Source organism: Lithobates pipiens, unplaced genomic scaffold (assembly GCF_037356315.1).
Source record: "Lithobates pipiens isolate NorthernLeopardFrog02 unplaced genomic scaffold, aLitPip1_a1.2 Scaffold_13, whole genome shotgun sequence".
In the NCBI taxonomy this organism is placed as follows: domain Eukaryota; kingdom Metazoa; phylum Chordata; class Amphibia; order Anura; family Ranidae; genus Lithobates; species Lithobates pipiens.
The window spans coordinates 3,776,570-3,797,160 of NW_027507718.1; the positions used below are offsets into that span (position 1 = coordinate 3,776,570).

The 20,591-nt window shown below is 39.8% G+C and overlaps 1 protein-coding gene across 1 annotated transcript in view; it reads right to left on the reverse strand.

Annotated features, from left to right (window-relative positions):
* Positions 1–4,497: 4,497 nt before the first annotated feature.
* Positions 4,498–20,591, reverse strand: part of LRRC2 (leucine rich repeat containing 2) — a 433,585-nt gene continuing 417,491 nt past the window's right edge. The window contains exon 9 of the mRNA XM_077474787.1: positions 4,498–14,163. Within this exon, the coding sequence (XP_077330913.1) occupies positions 14,114–14,163 (50 nt within the window). The 3' untranslated portion in view covers positions 4,498–14,113. The remainder of the gene's footprint in view (positions 14,164–20,591) is intronic.

Here is a 20,591-nt window from a genome sequence, read left to right on the forward strand (position 1 = left end):
GAGACTTTATATGAAGCGCAAGGTGTGTAGAGCCAAGCACGACCATCCCCGATAATTTGAACCAAACAGAAAAGACAAAGACAAGTGGGACTTTATATGAGGCATGCACCCTGGAGATAACACGGTGATAGTGAATATGATAGATACCTAAAGTAATATAAAAAAACAAAAACGTTGCACATAAACATCACATGACATCAATTGGCACTAAAAGGTTTAATTATATAAAGCAATTTTTTTAATGACACAAGAATATTATCATAGTTTATATTATAAATATTATAAAAACCCAAATTCATCAGACAGAGGTCTCTAATATTGTAACAAAAATGTAATTAACAACATGATCAATTCATACTGTAAATGCTGTAAACAACAAATTCATTCAGGGCAGATCTCTATGACAACTAATTATATCCCAAATTCAGTTACATATAAACCAATTGATATATAGAGTCATGTAATGTTATAATTGTAAACATAGGGGGGCAACTATTTGACTCACAATCTCATAGTAAAACAACAGCTTGGTTCATATTGTAAACATTTGTAAGTAGCCACATTCACCACGACGTGTCTCCATAGTAAATAGTCACAATCATAATCGGCTGGCACAGTCCAGCTGATATATAAAGTAAACAGAAGATGGCAATATAATGTAGAAGAGAGACCATCTATTGGCTCATAATGTAAGAAGGAGAGAATCTATTGGCTCAACGCGTTTCGTGGCGACTGCCACTCTTCAGGAGCAGGTATGAAGTGGGTGTCTATAAATATTAAGAAACAATGTGTTGAACAAATTATATATATATGCCATAGATCTATTAGGGGAGAGAGGAGGGGAAGGAAAAGGGGATAAAACCCACTTTTCCAAAACTACTTACAGGTGATCCTATACGTTGGGGCATAAACATGGCGGACTGGAAACCGGACGAAAGAACATCAGCCCCCCGGGAGTTGAGGTGGACTACCCAGACACACAGCGATGGAACTCCAGTAGAAAACACTGGTCCCCACAGGTGTGCACCCCTTAATATAAAAGTTAGTGTGATCCATATGGTGATCATCATCTGTGAAAGGAGGGGATATATATTAAGGTATAATAACAGTGAGGGATCGAGTTGTGTATGAGATATTAGGCTAATAAGGAGCTTGTGAAAGTATAAATTATACTTATCATTGTCTTTTCATTTTGGAAAGTAGACACCCCAAGCTATTTGTTGAGAGGTATGGTGAGTATTTAGCAGATCTCTCTTTTTGTCACAAAGTTTTAAAATTTGAAAAAAGAAAAAAATAATGTTTTTTTTATTTACTTTCTTAATTTTCAAAAACAAATGAGAGCTGTAAAATACTCAACATGACTCTCAGCAAATAGCTTGGGGTGTCTACTTTCCAAAATGGGGTCATTTGGGGGGGTTTTGTTCTATTTTGGCATTTTATGGCCTTTGAAACTGTGATAGGTAGTGAGGAGTGAAATCAAAAATTTGCACCCTTAGAAATCCTGAAGGCGGTCATTAGATTATGGGGTGCCGTACGCGGCTAGGCTCCCAAAAAGTCCCACACATGTGGTATCCCCATACTCAGGAGAAGCAGCAGAATGTATTTTGGGGTGTAATTTCACATATGCCCATAGCATGTGTGAGCAATATATCATTTAGTGACAACTTTGTGCAAAAAAAAAAAAAAATTAATATTTCCTGTGGCAAAATATAAAATATCCCACGGACTTAACATGTCTCTCAGAAAATAGCTTGGGATGTCTAGTTTCTAAAATGGGTTCATTTGGGGGGGAGGGGTTTGTGCTATTTTGGCATTTTATGACCTTCGAAACTATGATAGGTAGTGAGGAGTGAAATCAAAAATTTGCACCCTTAGAAATCCTGAAGGCAGCATTTTCGGGGTGCCGTACACGGCTAGGCTCCCAAAAAGTCCCACACATGTGGTATCCCGTACTCAGGAGAAGTCACAAAATGTATTTTGGGGTGCAATTCCACATATAACAATGGCATGTGTGAGCAATATATCATTTAGTGACAACTTTTTGTAAAACAAATGTTTTTATTTATTCTTGTTGTCATTATTCAATCACTTGGGACAAAAAAAAAATATTCAATGGTCTCAACATGCCTCTTGGCAAATAGCTTGGGGTGTCTACTTTCCAAAATGGGGTCATTTGGGGGGGTTTTGTGCCATCTTGGCATTTTATGGCCTTCAAAACTGTGATAGGTAGTGATAGGTAGTGAGGAGTGTGTGGCAGCACGGAGGTAAAGTCACCTGGTTGTATCCAGGATGGGAAATATGTGTGCCCTAGATTCAGGCTTTATGCAGACTTTTACAATTAGAGGGGAAGAGTTAATGAGCCCAGCTGAAGTAAGTGGGCTCATTAAGACCTCTACAAAAAACCCCAGCATGCTTAGGGAGATGCTCCATCCTGGAACCAGTTTTGTGTTGTATAGACTGGGGAGTGTGATATCTGTTCTGTGCGGTGAGTTAACGCCTGTGTGGCAAACCTCTACAACAGAGACAGGGACTGGTGCAGCACAAGGCTGCACTCAGTTGTTAGACAGGGAATCTAAGTGTGTAGTTAGAGGTCAAGCTGACCAGGATTTATTTTCATGTTTTATTTTTGTTTGGCTGTTATATGTATCACTGCATGTAGCATAAATAAACTGCATCTTTTGTTTTTTGCACCTACAACGCTGTCTGCTGTGCCTGATTTTGTGTTGTGAACCCATCCAGGGGGTCACACACACCCGCTGCCGAGCTAACCCCTCACAAGTGAAATAAAAAATGAATGCCCTTAGAAATCCTAAAGGCGGTGCTTGGTTTTCGGGGTCCGTACGTGATTAGGCTCCAAAAACTTCCCACACATGTGGTATCCCCATACTCAGGAGAAGCTGCAGAATGTATTTTGGGGTGTAATTTCACATATGCCCATAGCATGTGTGAGCAATATATCATTTAGTGACAACTTTGTGCAAAAAAAAGAAGTTTGTAATATTCCCGCAACTTGTGGCAAAGTATAAAATATCCCATGGACTGCCCACATGGCACACCCCCCCCCCCAATGACCCCATTTTGGAAAGTAGACACCCCAAGCTATTTGCTGAGAGGTATGGTGAGTATTTTGCAGATCTCTCATTTTGTTACAAAGTTTTGAAATTTGAAAAAAAAAAGTTTTTTTATTTACTTTCTTCATTTTCAAAAACAAATGAGAGCTGTAAAATACTCACCATGCCTCTCAGCAAATAGCTTGGGGTGTCTACTTTCCAAAATGGGGTCATTGGGGGGGGGGGGTTGTGCTATTTTGGCATTTTATGGCCTTCGAAACTGTGATAGGTAGTAAGGAGTGAAATGAAAAATTTGCACCCTTAGAAATCCTGAAGGCGGTGATTGGTTTTCGGGTGCCGTACGCAGCTAGGCTCCCAAAAAGTCCCACACATGTGGTAGCCCCGTACGCAGCAAAATGTATTATGGGGTGCAATTCCACATATAACCATGGCATGTGTGAGCAATATATCATTTAGTGACAACTTTTTGTAAACATTTTATTTATTTTATTTTTTTTGTCATTATTCAATCACTTGGGACAAAAAAAAAATATTCAATGGGCTCAACATGCCTCTCAGCAATTTCCTTGGGGTGTCTACTTTCCAAAATGTGGTCATTTGGGGGGGGGGGGGTTGTACTGCCCTGCCATTTTAGCACCTCAAGAAATGAGATAGGCAGTCATAAATTAAAAGCTGTGTAAATTCCAGAAAATGTACTCTAGTTTTTAGACGCTATAACTTTTGCGCAAACCAATAAATATATGCTTATTGACATTTTTTTTTACTAAAGACATGTGGCTGAATACATTTTGGCCTAAATGTATGACTAAAATTGAGTTTATTCGATTTTTCTTATGACAAAAAGTAGAAAATTCGTATTTTTTCAAAATTTTCGGTCTTTTTCAATTTATATCGGAAAAAAAAATCGCAGAGGCAATCAAATACCATCAAAAGAAAGCTCTATTTGTGGGAAGAAAAGGACACAAATTTCGTTTGGGTACAACATTGCATGGCCGTGCAATTACCAGTTAAAGCAGTGCAGTGCGAAATTGTAAAAAGACCTCTGGTCCTTTGGCTGAAAATTGGTCCGGGGCTTAAGTGGTTGACAATGATTATTGTATTCTGACAGAGGAGAAGGCTCCCCATAATCAGAACACAATAGCACAGCAGGAGTGATTCCCCAGCCACAAAGGGGGAATTGGATCATTTTTTTTTTTTCAATCCACTGGCTGAATGAAAAAAATAATTATTAATGTATGGCCAGTTTTACTGGTTATTAGGGAATATCTATATTCAGTATTTCAGAATGGACAGACTAAAATGTTTTAGTGATAAGCAAAAGTAAATAATAAAAATATCTACAAAAATATTATACATATTCTTTAATATAAATACAAGCTAAATACTAAACTATAAAATAATACCAAAAATAATTCACATGCACACATTTTGTTAAGAAAAATAAATTTTTATTTGTCAGGAATAAAGAACAGCACAGGGACATACTATTCCAGGTGCTAGAAAACATCAATAAAATAACATACATTAGGATACAGATGCAGATTATGTGTGTTTTTTACTAGTATATACATATTTTGAATGTAGGAAATATTCAACTTTTTCACAGCACATGCTATAGTACAATTTTAAAGGAAATCTGTCACCAGCAAAAGAGTGTTTGGACATGCAGCACCACATTAATTGGATTAATGTTACATTGCAGCAGTAATCTGAACACCTGAAAGAGGAAATTTCAAGTAAATTACTGACAGAATTGCAAGTCATGCTACTTTTCATTAAGCAAAAGATTTGTGATAGTTTTTGTGTATTTGGAGCCCCTGCATCTGCAACTTGGACAGACAACTACAATAGTTCATCGAAGTAGCTTTTCGCTTAAAGAGAACCCGTCACCAAATTACAATTAAAAGCACAGAAAAATTTTGTATTTTAAGTGCTTTACTCGCAATGTTTTTCCTTTCCCTAAATTCTTTTTATTGTAACTCCCAATGTGCTTTCAATCTTGCTAAATAGCCAAACTTGCAATTCCCTAGCGATTCCCTAGCATAGCCCCTTCCCTCCTGCTATATCATAGCTTCACCTCTTTTGGCCATGTCTAATTACTTTTTGTGGTGCCGAACATCCTATATCCATCCCTAAAAACCCTTTTATGTATCAGTCAGGGAGAACAGAAAGGAGGCAATACAATAGAGGGTCATTAAAGCGGGAGTTCCACCGTTTTTTTTTTTTTTAAAGTCAGCAGCTACAAATACTGCAGCTGCTGACTTTTAAAACAAGGACACTTACCCGCCCAGCGCGCCCGCGATGTCGGCACCCGAAGCCGATCTCTCGATCGTCTCTCGGGTGCTGCCGCTGCCATCTTGGGTATGGGAATCAGGAAGTGGAGCCTTGCGGCTTAATTTCCCGGTTCCCTACTGCGCATGCGCGAGTCGCGCTGCGCAATAAGGACAGTCCCCGCTGTCTCTGGGATCCATGTGTTTCCCAGCAGACAGCAGGGGACCCGCAGGAAGTAGCGTAAATATCCGCAGATTCTGCGGATATCTATGCCCGGAAGTGGGTGCAGATACCTGTACTGCACGAGTATCTGCACCCCCTCCCCCCCTGAAAGGTGCCAATTGTGGCGCCGGAGGGTTCCAATGAGCGGAAGTTCCACTTTAGGGTGGAGCTCCGCTTTAAAGAGGAAGCCGGAGCAGCGATGATGTCACTCCGTTGCATGTGCGCAGGAGCCGTCAGTGACGGCATGATCGCCGTCACTAACGGCACGCTCAGTGCGCTTGCGCCATTGTCGTCATTGGTGCATGTTTTTTGGAAAATATCTCCTTAACCTACACGGTTATTTCTTGCACCTACAGGTAAGCCTTAATATAGGCTTACCTGTAGGTTAAAGTGGTCTGTAAGGGTTTACAACCACTTTGAGTGACAGCTGTGAGTCTGCTGGGGCTGTTGGCACCTGGCAGCAGTCTCACGTCTTTTGGATGTCCTACGGGTAAGGTTTTACGGGTAAATAGCATATAACAAGATTGTTGTTAAAATAAATAGCCTTGGGACAGGCAAACGAATGCAACTCTATAATCTGTAAAAAAAAAAAAAAAAAACTCTCAGTGTGCATCTCCCACATACAATTAAGGGATATTGCATCACTGGAGGGAACCTACTGTAGTAAGAAAATAGATAACTAAGGCCTCTTGCACATGATACTCCTGTTTGAGCATCTACTTTTTCTTGTATGTATTTGCGCATATTCACGACTATGCATTCGCACAATTTCACGCAAAAACGCATTCCTGCGTTCTTATTCTGCACAATATGTAAATGGGCATTTGGGTGCATTTGTGCACATTCACATGTATTAAAACACATTTGCATGCATTTGCACATGAGGTGTAAATTACTGACTAAAAAAGCAGGTTTGTCTTTTTTTTTTTTTTACTGAAGAATGCATGGCGCTTATTTACGCACCTGTGTGGATAGGCACATTATAATTAATGAGTTGTATTTTAGCTCAGTAAAAAATGTAAAAAAAAAAAATCTGTACTAAGCATTTTCAAGCTGCAATCTCTTCTACAACCTCCTGAATTTAACAAGCAATTAAAGCTGAATTCCAGGAAAATCTGCTAAAGTCTGCTGGCTTGCTATAGGGTTAAGTCCACGAGCTGTATGCCACCTCATGGACTTATCTCTTTTATTTGCAAATGATTTTTTTTTTTTGCTATTTAAAAATGTTTAATTTACAGTATCGGGAGTACATTTATCACTATACTGCCTGCACGCTGACAGGAGAGAAGCTTTCCTCTTATACAGCAGCACCTCTGCCTGCCCCTTTCCTCTGCTGCCCATTCACAGAAGGCTTTGTATTTTGTAAATGGGTTAATATAATATAAAGTGCCCTGTGATTGGGCAGGGGGAGGGATGGGCAGAGCAGCCGCATACAGTTCTGCAGATTCAAGAACTGAGACCAGAAAGTCTAGCCAATGAGGTGCTGTGTGCCTTAGTAACAGGCATCTAAGCCCACATAGGATCCATACATGGTAGTCATAAACCCAGTCAGGTGATTCGGTAATAAATGCAGAACGCAGTGGAGTCTCAACAGACCTTAGAAACTAACAGACTTATAGGATTGGTGCATGTGATTGCAATCAATGTCCAAGCTGAATGTGAACATGAGTATTACGCTTAATGGCTTAAATCCAAACAGTTCCATTAATGCAGAGTGATAATAATCATATAATGTCTGTTCGCATGTAGTCTGACCTGTTGATCCTACTTGCTAACAGTGTAGCGTGATACTCTTCACTAGACCATATGACAGGTCTAGCCAAGGTTCAGGACTCCGGCAAGGTGGAAAAAGGACTTAATGTTCATTGCATATGCACAGGTGCCAGACATTTTCATTCACTCATGCTGGAGCTCCTCTTCATATGGTGAACTCACTGAGACCTCACCCTGATAAAAGCCATATGGCCGTGGGTGAAACATGTTGGTGCAGTTCCCTTGTGTCAAGGCTGGGCTCAGCTCTTCCTTCTCAAAGCTGGCTACTCAGCTGTCGGCTAATTGCCAGCTCCTTTCTCTCCACAGTGACTCACTTGTTGATGATATCCTGCTCATCAGTCCTGCCTACTTAAGCCATCCAGCCCAGATGATTTCTGCCTTCACCTTGGTCACATCTCTAGAGATGCCCTCCTGGGTTCCTGTTAAATACTTGCTTGGCTGACATTCCTTCTGGCTCCAGATCCCGCTTGCTGTTGTACTACGCTCATCTCTGGCTCCCTAACATTTTGGCTTCTCTGACTATCCGTTTTGGTTCATGAACTCTGGCTATGTTTTGACTATGCTTACTCTGTTTACCTTTTTATTATTATTAAACAAGTGTGATTTAACTGTACTTCTGTCTCAGTGTAAGAGAAGTCTGGCTAACAGACGTGCATCTGCGCACAAGCACGGGCACACCAGTGTGTTTACAAAGAGGCTTGTATTGGTAAGCCTATTTAAACTGAACACTGACACGTGAACATTGCTGAGTGCCTGCTTACCTGATCTGTTCCAGCTCTCTGTGTCTTGACCCGGCTACAGCTGAACCTTCTCCTTGACCTTTGCCTGCCTATCTGTTCCCAGCTTGTGTTTGACTCTGCTTCTGCCTGCTGTTCCTGTACCTTGCTGTCCATCTGTATACTTAACCCAGCCTGTGTCCTACCCTCCGCCTCTGCCTCTTGTCTTAGTACTTGCTCTGTCTGGCTGTTGACGGCCTCCTGGCTTATGTCCCAGCTATGCCTCCATATGCTGACCCAGCGATACAGAGATCCAGTTCTCAGAGCCTGCCCAGTGCTCTTCAGCCACCTGGTTCCTGCCAAGGCTCAGCCCTTCCTTCTCAAAGCTGGCCGCTCAGCTGTCGCCTAATTGCCAGCTCCTTTCTCTCCACAGTGACTCACCTGTTGATATCCTGCTTGTCAGTCTGGCCTACTTAAGCCGTCCAGCCCAGATGATCTCTGCCTTCGCCTTGGTCACATCTCTAGAGACGCTCTCCTGTGTTCCTGTTAAAGACTTTCTTGACTAACATTCCTTACAGATCCTGCTTGCTGTTCTACTATGCTCATCTCTGCCTCCCTGACATTTTGGCTTGTCTGACTATCTGTTTCAGTTTATGAACTTTGGCTATGTTTTGACTCATCCACTGGAGGCAGACCTTTAAAATTGGACACAGGAAATGCACAGCTGATCAGCTCAGCAGCCCTTAGTAAGTTCACTATATGAAGAGGCGCTCCAGCATGAGTGAATGAAAATGGTTGGCATATGTACATATGCACGGCACTCCATATGGCTTCTCATCCCTGTAGTTCTGTGTCTGCCAACGAATACTAAGTCCTTGTTTAACAACAGTAGACAGTACCACGCTACACTGAGTTTTGTAATAAAATCAAAAGGTGCTTCAACAAAGTATTAGTTTAAGGGTGTGCACACTTATGCAATCGTATTATGTTAGTTTTTTATTTTTACTTCCTTCCAACTAAAAGATTTCATTTTATTGTTCAACTGAGTTGTACACTTTATAGATCAAATTAAAGGTGGAAAAAGATCTGAAATCATTTATGCCCTGAGGTGATTCAGTTCATATAGGTAGCGCTATATAAGTCAGTCATTCATTCATTCATTCATTTATCTTTGTCACATTTTTTTACATCACAGAAACCTGTGATGACTAGTAATGGTGGCAATCTGCAATTTTTATCATGACTGCAACATTATGGCAGACACATTGGACAATTTTGACACATTTTTGGGACCATTGGCATTAATACAGTGATCGATGCTAAAAAATTGCATTGATTACTGTAAACATGTCACTGGCAGCGAAGGGGTTAAGTGTGTCCTAGGGAGTGATTCTAACTGTGGGGGGAAGGGAGAGCTTATCAGTGACCGTGTCACTAGGCAGAACAGGGAGATGCTTGTTTACATTAGCTATCCCCGTGGATATCAGGTCCGTGGGACCCGCGATCGCAGTCACGGAGCTCCCGACGGGCACACACCCGCAAGCCGCCTCTTAGAGGGCAACGTACAGGTACGTTACTCTGCCTGTATGTGCCCTTCTGCCACATATATCTGTGTGAGGTGGTCGGAAAGCGGTTAACAGGGGTATGTAGACTTTTTATATCCACTGTTTGTATTTCATATGTGTATTTAGCGGTTTTCCTGGAATGCGGGTTTAAAAGATATAACCACTTAAATCGCATATTTTACAGTGATGTAGAGACATGTTTTATATTGCAGTAAAGCGGTTTAATAAATGAAGCTTTTCATGGTGATTGGTGATTCACCTTTAAATGGTGAATCTGTCTCCTATCTCTTATTTTGCACAGCAAAGTTGACAAAGCTACCCCTTTGTCTGCTAGTACACAAGTTGATGTTCCAGTATAATTATACATTAGGGGTATGACTATGTTCAATATTTAGCAGTGTTGTCCAGGCAGAGTAGTGCTTGGAGCTCCAACTCTGCATCTTGGTGTCATTGTTCACAACTTTAATTTAAAAAGTGAAGTTGATTTCTGCAATGTCCCAATCTGCTCTCCCACAGAGATTTTGACAGATTCACTTAAAATTGGCAACAATGCCTGTCCAAATCATAGACTATTTAGATAGTGGTAAACACAAATATGGTTATTGGCTTTTGACAGACTGAAGCTGACCCATACTGTATTGATGAAAAAGAATTTAAATATCAGTGAGATACGAAATTAAACCTAACAGTGATAGACTGAAAGAATGTATAATACAAAACAATGCAATACAATACCCTATTTATACCAATCTTAGACAGATATGATTTAATGTAAATTAAATATATTTCCATGCACAAATGCTGAGTATAATACTATAACTCGCCAAAAACAACAAGATGTTCAGTTCTGCTAAAACAAAATTGATGGTAGGTAAAGCATTTTGCCCAGATGGTATCTATCCTTATCTGCTATTGAATTTAAAGTGTCTGTCCAGCCAAAACTTTTTCTACTTTTTTTTTTCTATACAGTGGGAAAGATTAGAACCCCTGCCAGATTTTTTTGCTGACGTCCAGGGCTCCAATAAAGAGATTTACTCTCACTTCCTGTCCTGTTGACAACATTTTACCAGTTAGCAATATTGCTATACAATGAGCTGTAGCCCATAGTACCCAATAACTTTTTAAAAAGCATGAATGTGTCAATATATGGTTAATTTTATTAGTCTGATTTATGGCATGTGGGTTGAATAAATTAGACTTTAATTTTTAATTTCAACAGATAACCATTTAGATAAAAAAGGGTATGTTGCTAGTAGGTGTAATATAGGAATGATTTGTATTTCTAAATCATTTGAGGTGACCTACTGCACATGCCACAGGCTGATGTAAATTGCCCATATATTAAATTATTATTACAATTTTCTACTATACATATACAAATCACCAACACTTTTTTATAAACCCAGTATTATAACTCAGAATACTAAAGGATGACAGATCTGTCTCCCAAAAATAATTTATGCTATTTACTAGGGCATTTTTTCTGATAAACACAAAGCGAAAAGTGATGGACAGCTGTACTGGTATCTTGTTCGTTATGCTTGACTTGTGCAAATTGTTGAGTCAGTCCTTTCAGTTTCTGCTTATGATGCATTCTAAGTATCTGATTTCAATTTTTATCAAAATGACCTTACTAAAAAAAGTCATCCCAAATCGTGCCAGGCAACTTCTGAAAAAAATGTTTCATAATGCAAAAAAGTACTCTGCAAAGTTTCACAAAAACCTCTGAGTACTTTTTCTGTGTTATATAATTCATGTTTATTTTTTATTTGTTTTGGATGTACAGAATTACATTTTATATTTTTGACAATAGATAACTACTTTTATTTAATTTTCGTTAGGTTTGCCAGTTGTCAGAATCATCCCAGATTTGTATTCCTATCTTATAGAAAGGGTAATTATATATAAGACCCCTTGTTATTTGGTATTCACAAATCTCTTCAGCAGGGCTACAGTAGCTTTAGTGCTGGGTAACAATTGATGCCTCTCCTAAATGACCAGACCAGTTGCAGTGCATGTGAGGAACATATATCATAAGTGGAAAACTGGCCCATAGTTTAGATACAGCTACCTTAGTCTTCTCAAATCAGATATTCAAGTTTATGCATTTAATGAATATCTGGCTTCAAAATGGATGGGGTAGTTCAAATAGGAGTGTACATAATGTTTTACACTGTTTTTGACACCCTATTTAAAGCTTTTTTATAAAGTTTTTGATAGGGAGAAACATGGTTAGATCTCTGACTTATTTCTACCTGTGTTACCATTAGGGAAAAGTTTCCCTTTAATACTTAAATGGCTATGGGACAGGAATTGAAGGGACATTTCTTCAACAAGTAATAAGACATTATTTTGGTTAAGATTTTATTGCATGTTATGGAGAAACCTCCTCAAAGGCATTAGAGAATAAAATGAACACCTAATAAAGAAAAAAAATGTAACAACAAACAATATGTAAAATTATATATAATAATAATTGATATAGAACTTCATTCTGATTTGGAAAAAATGCACGTTTTAAAAAAAATAATAATAATAATTTATACAGAACATAGAAGATTTATAGCAAAATTCAAAAAAAGCTTTGATGAATTAACTTTTTATAATTTTTTTTCGGACAAATGTCCTAAAAATCACTTGCCTCATTACGTTTCTTTATTGTTTATTACAAATAAATAAAAAAATAAAACTGCAGGTATAAAATGCGCACACCTAGCAGCCTCCTGTCCCAGTCCAATTCTGAGCTATTCCGACTAGCAAAGGTTTGGTTGCCCACTTTTTCCTGCCTTCTGCACATTCCTATTGGCTAGTGAGGCTGCCGTCATAGTGATGGGCCAGTAGGAATGTGTGATGGGTAGTGCTTAATATCAAGCTCCAACATGTCAACAGAAAAAATAACTGCAGCCGATAGAGGTATGTGCACTATATTGCTCTGTCAGTTTTTTCCCTTTATTTTAAGAACTTTAGGAATTTTAGGAGTTTTACTGAGCTAAAAACCCTGTGGCTGTCTTCTAATCCTTGCTTTATCTTTTAGCAAGTCATTGACTAAGAGCAAGTAAGGAGATCAGGAGTTCCAACTTCACTAGCTGCATACTCCAGGTTACTGATTAACTAAAGAATGAAGCAAGGACAAGGATGGGAGATCAGGAGCTTCCACTCTTAAAATCCAAGCTTGAAATGTCAGCTCCCATATTGATATTCTGACAGCTTCGATTTAACCACCGCAATAAGGAATATCAATTTTGATAAGCTTAAAAACATATTATCATTGTATGCCGGCTCTGATTCTAAACAGAGCAACTGTGGAACAATTAAATAGTCAAGTTCTTTGATCTATTACTTGTGCTAAAGGGAAAATCATAGGACACATTTTTTTCATTATAGTTATGGACATTTCCCATTTTGCACAGTAGGCGTGTGCCTATAGGCAGCAGAAGAAAAGATGTAGCTTTTTCTTTTATAGCTATCAGTAACACTTTTTCCCAATAGAGTCATCTCATATTAATTTATTTACATATTTGATATATTCTAACCTGGGTAAGGAGCAGTAAAACAAGAAAATATTTTATGCAGAACAGTTAATCATGGCAGAAAGATGTTCACAGAAGCATGTGCCTACAGGTTCTAATGATGGAATCTGGTCCTGCTACAGCTGTACATGAAAATGGCCATACATTAGACAATTCTGTGGCAGTGAAAAAACACATTCTTGCAGCTCTCACTTATATGTAATTGGGTGGATCAAGACATCAACACCAACTCCATTTAAACTGGGTACAATTGCAGCAATATTGCTTACTGTATGACCAGCATCCAAATAACAATACTTGTTAACAGTTAAAGAAGCACTGACAACAGATTATTGTTATAAGAATATGAAAATAATTTTTTAAGGTAACACTTAACCATCAATGGCTATATTTATTCTTGCAAAACCATGACATTTTCTTAATGGTTATCTCTTGTAGTTTTTATTGTTTATGTCTATAATAATAAATGTTCTTCTAAAACATGTTTAGATATTGTACTCTAACAGCAATGACTCCGATACTAGGAAGCAATGCATTAATGTTAGCTTATGACAGCCTTTCTCAAGTAGGGTTCCAGGGAACTCCGGGGGTTCCTCCAAACAATGCCAGGGCCTTCAGCAATGAGCAGTTTCTAGCTCTTAATTAAGTAACCACTGACACCAATGATGTTTTTACCTATCTGTAAGAAGAGGGAAGGTTCTTCCAACTGCCAGCAAATGTAAGAAGCACGCTTCCCACTGACCATAAAGTAAGTGTTAGCAGGGGTTCCCTTAGACCAGAAAGTTATTTCAAGGGTTCCTATGTGTTAAAAAAGTTGAGAAAGGCTGCCTTATGACTTTACTCTATAGTTTAAACATTTTATTAACCTAGATGTTTAGAATCTTCCAACAGTAGCTGTCCTCCGTATGCTTGTTGGGTGATCATAAGGTAAATCATGTTCTTATTTAATTGTCATTCCTCCACTTCTATATCTGCAGGTTCAGTGACACCTTCTTTGTATAAGTAGGAGGGGCATCTGAAAGATATATTAGAAACATTATTATACCATTTAATATTTTAGGCTAATTTACTATTAAATCGATACCGCCCCCCCACCCATTCATTCAATTAGCTTTTGCAGCAAAATACTACATAGAACACAGTCCTACAAAAATATTCTCTGCCTGGGGTGGCACAATGATTACTAAATCTACTATATAGTTGCAAATAGCATTGTGCACAATTTTATTTGCGTTCAAAAACACAGTCAACACAGGTTTACTTTAGACGCTAAGGCCTCTTTCACTGGACATGTGTAGAATGAGAATATGCATTTAGTTTCATTTCAATTCGCTATTTAAATACTTTCATTTAGGTAAATTCATTAAATTTGTTTTTGGTAATCATTTTGTTTCGTTTATTCGTTTTTGAATTTCTTTTCAAATAGAATTTTGGGCGAATTTAATTTGTTATTTAAAATTTGTTTAAATTATTTACTATTGTAATTCAAATATATCCAAATTTCCTAATAAATTAAAAATGTGTCAGAATTTCAGTTCGGAATGAAATAATCCCCACATGTCTACCTTTCACACCACCACCACTACCTGCAGTAAGAAATGGATGGCCAAGGCTGGACGCAGCCAGATGTGTCCAGGGTCGGAAATCTATCCCTAATAGCAGGTAATCACTCTGTGTGTGGCTACAAACACTGGAGGCCACTGTTGGCCTCTCATTGGTTTTTAGAGGACTGAGTGGCCACTGCTATTTACCACTGGAATCTGGTGGCTGCATGTAAACAGTCATGTTAAAGAAGCCTTAAAAAAAATCAAAAATATAATACAGTATATTGTAGCTTACTAATCATTGGATGTAGTAACTGCATTAGTTTTCTTTTTAGTCTTTAATTCCTTTCTCTTCATCTGATGATCAGCCATTAACACCCCTCCTGTCTTAAGGTGACTGCATTCACTCTTCCACAGTATCTATAGAGGAGCACCAAGGCCACTTTTGGACATCATCATTGTAAATCTATGGAGAGGGTAATGTTGTATAACCTAGTAGATTTAGATGGACTTTACATGTGACTAATAATTTAAAACCTAATTGCAGCTAAAATGTATTATTTAGTTACAGCAGGGGTGGGCAACTGCAACCCCCCCAGCTGTTGGAGAAATACAAGTCCCATCATGCCTCTGGGAGTCATGCTTGTAACTATCAGTTTTGCAATGCCTTGTGTGACATGACGTTCTACAACACCTTTAGGGGCAACAGTTGCCTACCCTGAGTTGCAACAATAGTTTTTTTTCCTTTTGAGATACATTTTTTACATACAGTAAATGAATAAATGCTGACCCCTGTCAGTGGTAAATAGTTTTTCTTAAACCTCTGACTGCCAATTTTGCCAGACAGCTTGGTTAAAGAAAGTTAGAAAAAAAACACTTACTGTCCAAATAACCAGGGCACAAACTATGTTACAGGATGGACTCAGAAAAACAAAGACTGCCGTGTTAATGCTAATGACAGACTGTATCTTTTTTTTTCCCCAAATATAAGTTTTATTATTTTCCAGAAAAAAGGAAGTAAACAAAGAATCAACAGTTCTCATCATCATAGTTGATGTTTACAGGTGGGTACATGATATATTAATAACAGTCACATCGATACTTGTGTTTGGATGTTCACCTTTTGTGATTAGTATTTACTGCAAGGAAGTAAATGAAGGTGAATTTAAATGGATATCTTTTATCACCACATCTTTGTAATCGTAAATCTGATTGAACCGTGCGGTCCCTGAGTTCCACTACATTAGAGGGTAATTTCCAAAACCAAACAGTTGGGAACTTAAAAATTCCCCAGAGAGTGGAAGAAGGGATGAAAAGAAAAAAGGGAGGGGGTAGAGAGAGTCAGGAGGGATGAAAGGGTAGGGAAGGGGGGGTGACATGGGGGTGTAGGCCCGGGCGTATTGGGTGTAGTGTCTTCTGTCATGCTTCACCATCAAGTGGCAAGAATAGCCATTCCTTCCTTGGAGTATATGAATATACTCCAGTGTATCCATGCCTGGTAGTGTTGTTCTTGCTTATTTTGTGCTGTAAGTCCTCCAACCTCCTGATCTCCTCCACTCTGCGTAGCCACAACCCTACAGTCGGAGGCAAACTTTTCTTCCACAAAAGTAGGATGCAAGATTTGGCTGCATTTAATAGGTGCCGTATTATCGACTTTTTGTACTTCCGTGTCAGGATTGTAGTGGCATGTAGTAGAGTGACAGCTGGGTCATCGCTTATCGTGTAATCCGTGAATTTTTGAGTAAGCGCCCGGACCATCGTCCAAAAGTGCTGAAGGAGAGGGCAAGACCAGAAGATATGGAGGAGCATCCCTTTATCTGTTTGGCACCTCCAACATTTATCTGAGGTGGCCAGGAAATATTTGTGTAGCCTGTTAGTGGTATAGTATCATCTGGTCCGGATCTTTTAATTAAGTTCCTGTATCTTTGTGCAAATAGATGTTTTCAGGGAGACTCTAATGATTGTTTGTTTTTGGACACTAGTAAACTGGCGTTGTAGGTCGGTTTCCCATTTTTGTATGAATGTCAGATCAGGTTGTTCTGGGGCGGAGTTGAGTAGGGCATATGTTTTAGATTGTACTTGGGGTAAATCTCCCACGTCCTTGCAATAGTCTTTGAAAGTCATCAGGTCGCGGTTAAATTGTGTCTGGTGGGGAATCGAGTGTAGGAAGTGGTGCAATCGTATTGCTTTCCAGAATGACGATTGGAATTGACCATTATCAGCAATCAGGGCTTGTACAGAGGGCCAATTATTGTCTACTAGTAAATGCGAGGCTCTATCCCTGCCAGTTGATGTGAGTGTCTCATATCCCGCTCATTCCAGACCTGGAGGAAAGACAGGATTACCCAGGATAGGGTAAGGAGGGGAGTTACTAGTGGAGAGGGAGGTTGCGAAAATTGTGGATGCACTTACCTGGAGGGTTGTGCTTATCACAGGGTGTGACCTCAGCATTGGAGGCAGTTGGTCAAAGCACCAAACCGCTCCTTTCAGTGCAGCCTCGGCCTTTGCCTGGTTTAGCTGTGTCCACAGTTTGTTCTTACTGTGCTGATTCCAATCTATTATTCTGCCTAGTTGAACGGCCAAATAGTAATTCTTCAAGTCTGGTAGGGCTAGTCCTCCATAATGTTTGGGTAGAGTTAAATAGTGCCTACGTAGCCTAGGTTTCGAATTTGCCCAGATAAATTTGATAAAGAAGGAGTGCATTTTTTTAAAGTATTGAGGTGGGGTTCTGATTGGTAGGGCTTGAAATAAGTACAAGAATTTCGGACGTATCGACATTTTAAGCAGATTACACCTGCCGAACCAGAAGTGAAGTCCTTTGTTCCAGTCCTCAAGTAGTAACTGGGTCCTAATCAACAGGGGTGGGAAGTTAAGGTTAAAGGAACGTTTTAAGTCATTGGGGATCAGGGCTCCTAGGTATTTAAGGGAGGCATCCGACCATTTAAATCTGAACTGTGATTTTAGCGAGCTCAATCTACTATACTACTATACTACTATATTAATCCCCATTGCTGCCGATTTATCAAAATTTATCTTTAGATTACCAAGATTTCCATATCTATCAAATTCCTTGAGGAGGTTTGGTAATGACACCACAGGATTAGTTAGAGAAAACATGAGGTCATCTGCGTAGGCAGAGATTTTGTATTGGGTTCCTTCTACTGTCACGCCCGATATATCGGGGGTTTGATCGCACAGTGCATAAAAAAGGTTCTAAGGCTAGGGCAAAAAGGAGGGGTGAAAGTGGGCATCCCTGCCTAGTGCCATTCGTTATTGTGAATAAGTCCGAAAGGATTCCATTGGCTTTGACCTGGGCTGTGGGTATGGAGTAGATACTGTTAATTCACTGTAGCATTTTATGTCCTAGGTCAATTTGTTTGAGGACTGATGTCAGAAAAATCCAGTTGATGCGGTCAAATGCCTTCTCAGCGCATGTGCTAAGAAAGGCGCACAGTGTTTTAGTTGTGGTAGCTATATGGATGAGGTTGAGAACTTTGGTGGTGTTATCCCTTGACTCCCGGGCAGGGATAAACCCCACTTGATCTAAGTGAATTAGGTCTGGCATGAACTGGGTTAGTCTATTGGCCAGCACCTTCGTGAATAGTTTAAGGTCTACGCTCACTCAGGAGGGATATTGGCATATAGCTACCACACGCCGCCAGGTCTTTTGGTATGAGGGATATGTGTGCTCTCAGGGTGTCTCTAGGAAGAGGAGCACCATCGCCTAGACCATTAAACATCCTCACCATGTGAGGGCCTAGGAGTGGCAGGAGAGTTTGGTAGTACTATAAGGTAAACCCATCCGGGCCCGGAGCTTTTCCTGGTTTCATCCCTCCCACCGCTGAACTCCTCCATAGTAATGGGGTCTTCCAGTCCTGCCCTTATTTCCGTTGATAGTTGGGGAATCTGGGATGCTAAGAGGTAGTCATTTATTGTTGTTTTATTTTGTTTGCAGGTCTGACTGGATAGGTTATAGAGAGACGTGTAATAATCCCTGAATTCTGTCGCTATCTGAGTTGATGTGGTCTTCTTTTGTCCTGATGAATCTATGATTTAGGGAATATATGCGTTAAGTCGTGGTTCCTAACTGCTTTGGCAAGTAGTTTCCCACACTTATTTCCCGACTCATAGGATAGTTTTCAGCAAATTTGCTTTGGCTTTATAATGTAACAAATCTACTGTTTGTTTTCTGAGGGACATCAGTTCTGCTTCCAGAGAGGCGACTGGTGTTGTTTTGTGTTTTAATTCTAAGTTGTGTATCTTATGAAGAAGTTCAATCAGTAAGTGTTCTCTTTCTCTTTTTATATGCTCGCCGTGTTTAACCACTTTCAGACCGGACCAATTTGCTGGTCAAAGACCAGACCACTTTTTGCGATTCGGCACTGCGTCGCTTTAACTGACAATTGCGCGGTCGTGCGACGTGGCTCCCAAACAAAATTAACGTCCTTTTTTTCCCACAAATAGAGCTTTCTTTTGGTGGTATTTGATCACCCCTGCGGTTTTTATTTTTTGCGCTATAAACAAAAATAGAGCGATAATTTTGAAAAAAACGCATTATTTTTTACTTTTTGTAATAATAAATATCCCCCAAAAATATATAAAAAAATTTTTTTTTCCCTCAGTTTAGGCCGATACGTATTCTTCTACATATTTTTGGTAAAAAAAATCACAATAAGCGATTATTGATTGGTTTGCGCAAAAGTTATAGCGTTTACAAAATAGGGATAGTTTTATAGCATTTTTATTAATAATTTTTTATTATTTTTTTTTTTTACTAGTAATGGCGGCGATCTGCGATTTTTATTGTGACTGCGACATTGTGGGGGACCCATTGGACATTTTTGACACATTTTTGGGACCATTGTCATTTATACAGTAATCACTGCTATATAAATGCAGTGATTCCTGTGTAAATGACACTGGCAGTGAAAGGGTTAACCAGTGGGTGGCAGTGTAGGGGTTAAGTGTTCCTAGGGGTGTGTTACTAACTGTGGGGGGGTTGGGCTTTCATTTAGTGTACACTGATCTCTGCTCCAATCACATGGAGCAGAGATCAGCGTCACTAGTTGCTAGGCAGAATGGAAAAATGTTGTTTATACAGCATTTCCTCCATTCGGCCGCTCCGTGAGACGATCGCGGGGATGCCCGCGGCCGGACTCACGGGGGTCCTGACCAGCGCGGGAGCGCGCCGCCGGCGGAACGCTCCCGATGGCACGGCGGCAACGAATATTGGACATACATGTACGCCAATATGCCTGCCCGTGCCATTCTGTCGACGTACATCGTCGTGCGCTGGTCGGGAAGTGGTTAATGAACACTCCTCTTATAACACTTTTGTGGGCCTCCCATAAAATACCAAGGTCACAGTCTGCAGTATCATTGGTTTAAAAGTAATGCTGAAGCTCGGCCTTGATGTCCATCATGACTACTGGTGTCTGTAGCAGACTTTCGTTTAGTCTTCAATATTTAGATGATGACAAACAATAGCTCGTGGTGATGGGAGCATGATCCGACCATGTGATCTTGCCTATATCAACTTTCTAGCTGACTATGGGGGATAAAGTAGTAGTCTATTCTCGAGTACACTTTGTATGGAGATGAGTAAAAGGTGTAATCTCGTTTCCCGGAGTGGTGCAGCCTCCATATGTCTATCAGTTGGGTGTCGTGTAGGTCCCGGTTTATGAGTGCCTGTAAATAGAGAGGAGGTGCTCGAATAGGTGGCAACCGTAGGGGCCAGAGGTACGTTAATGCCCCCCCAGAATCAGCTGACTGTAAATTCTGTGAGTACGTTTAATGTACAGTGGAGGAAGGCATCTTGTTGGTCATTAGGGGCATATACAGTGGCTAGGGTCGTGCCCCTTAATAATCCCTTAATGAAAACATAGTGACCCTCAGGGTC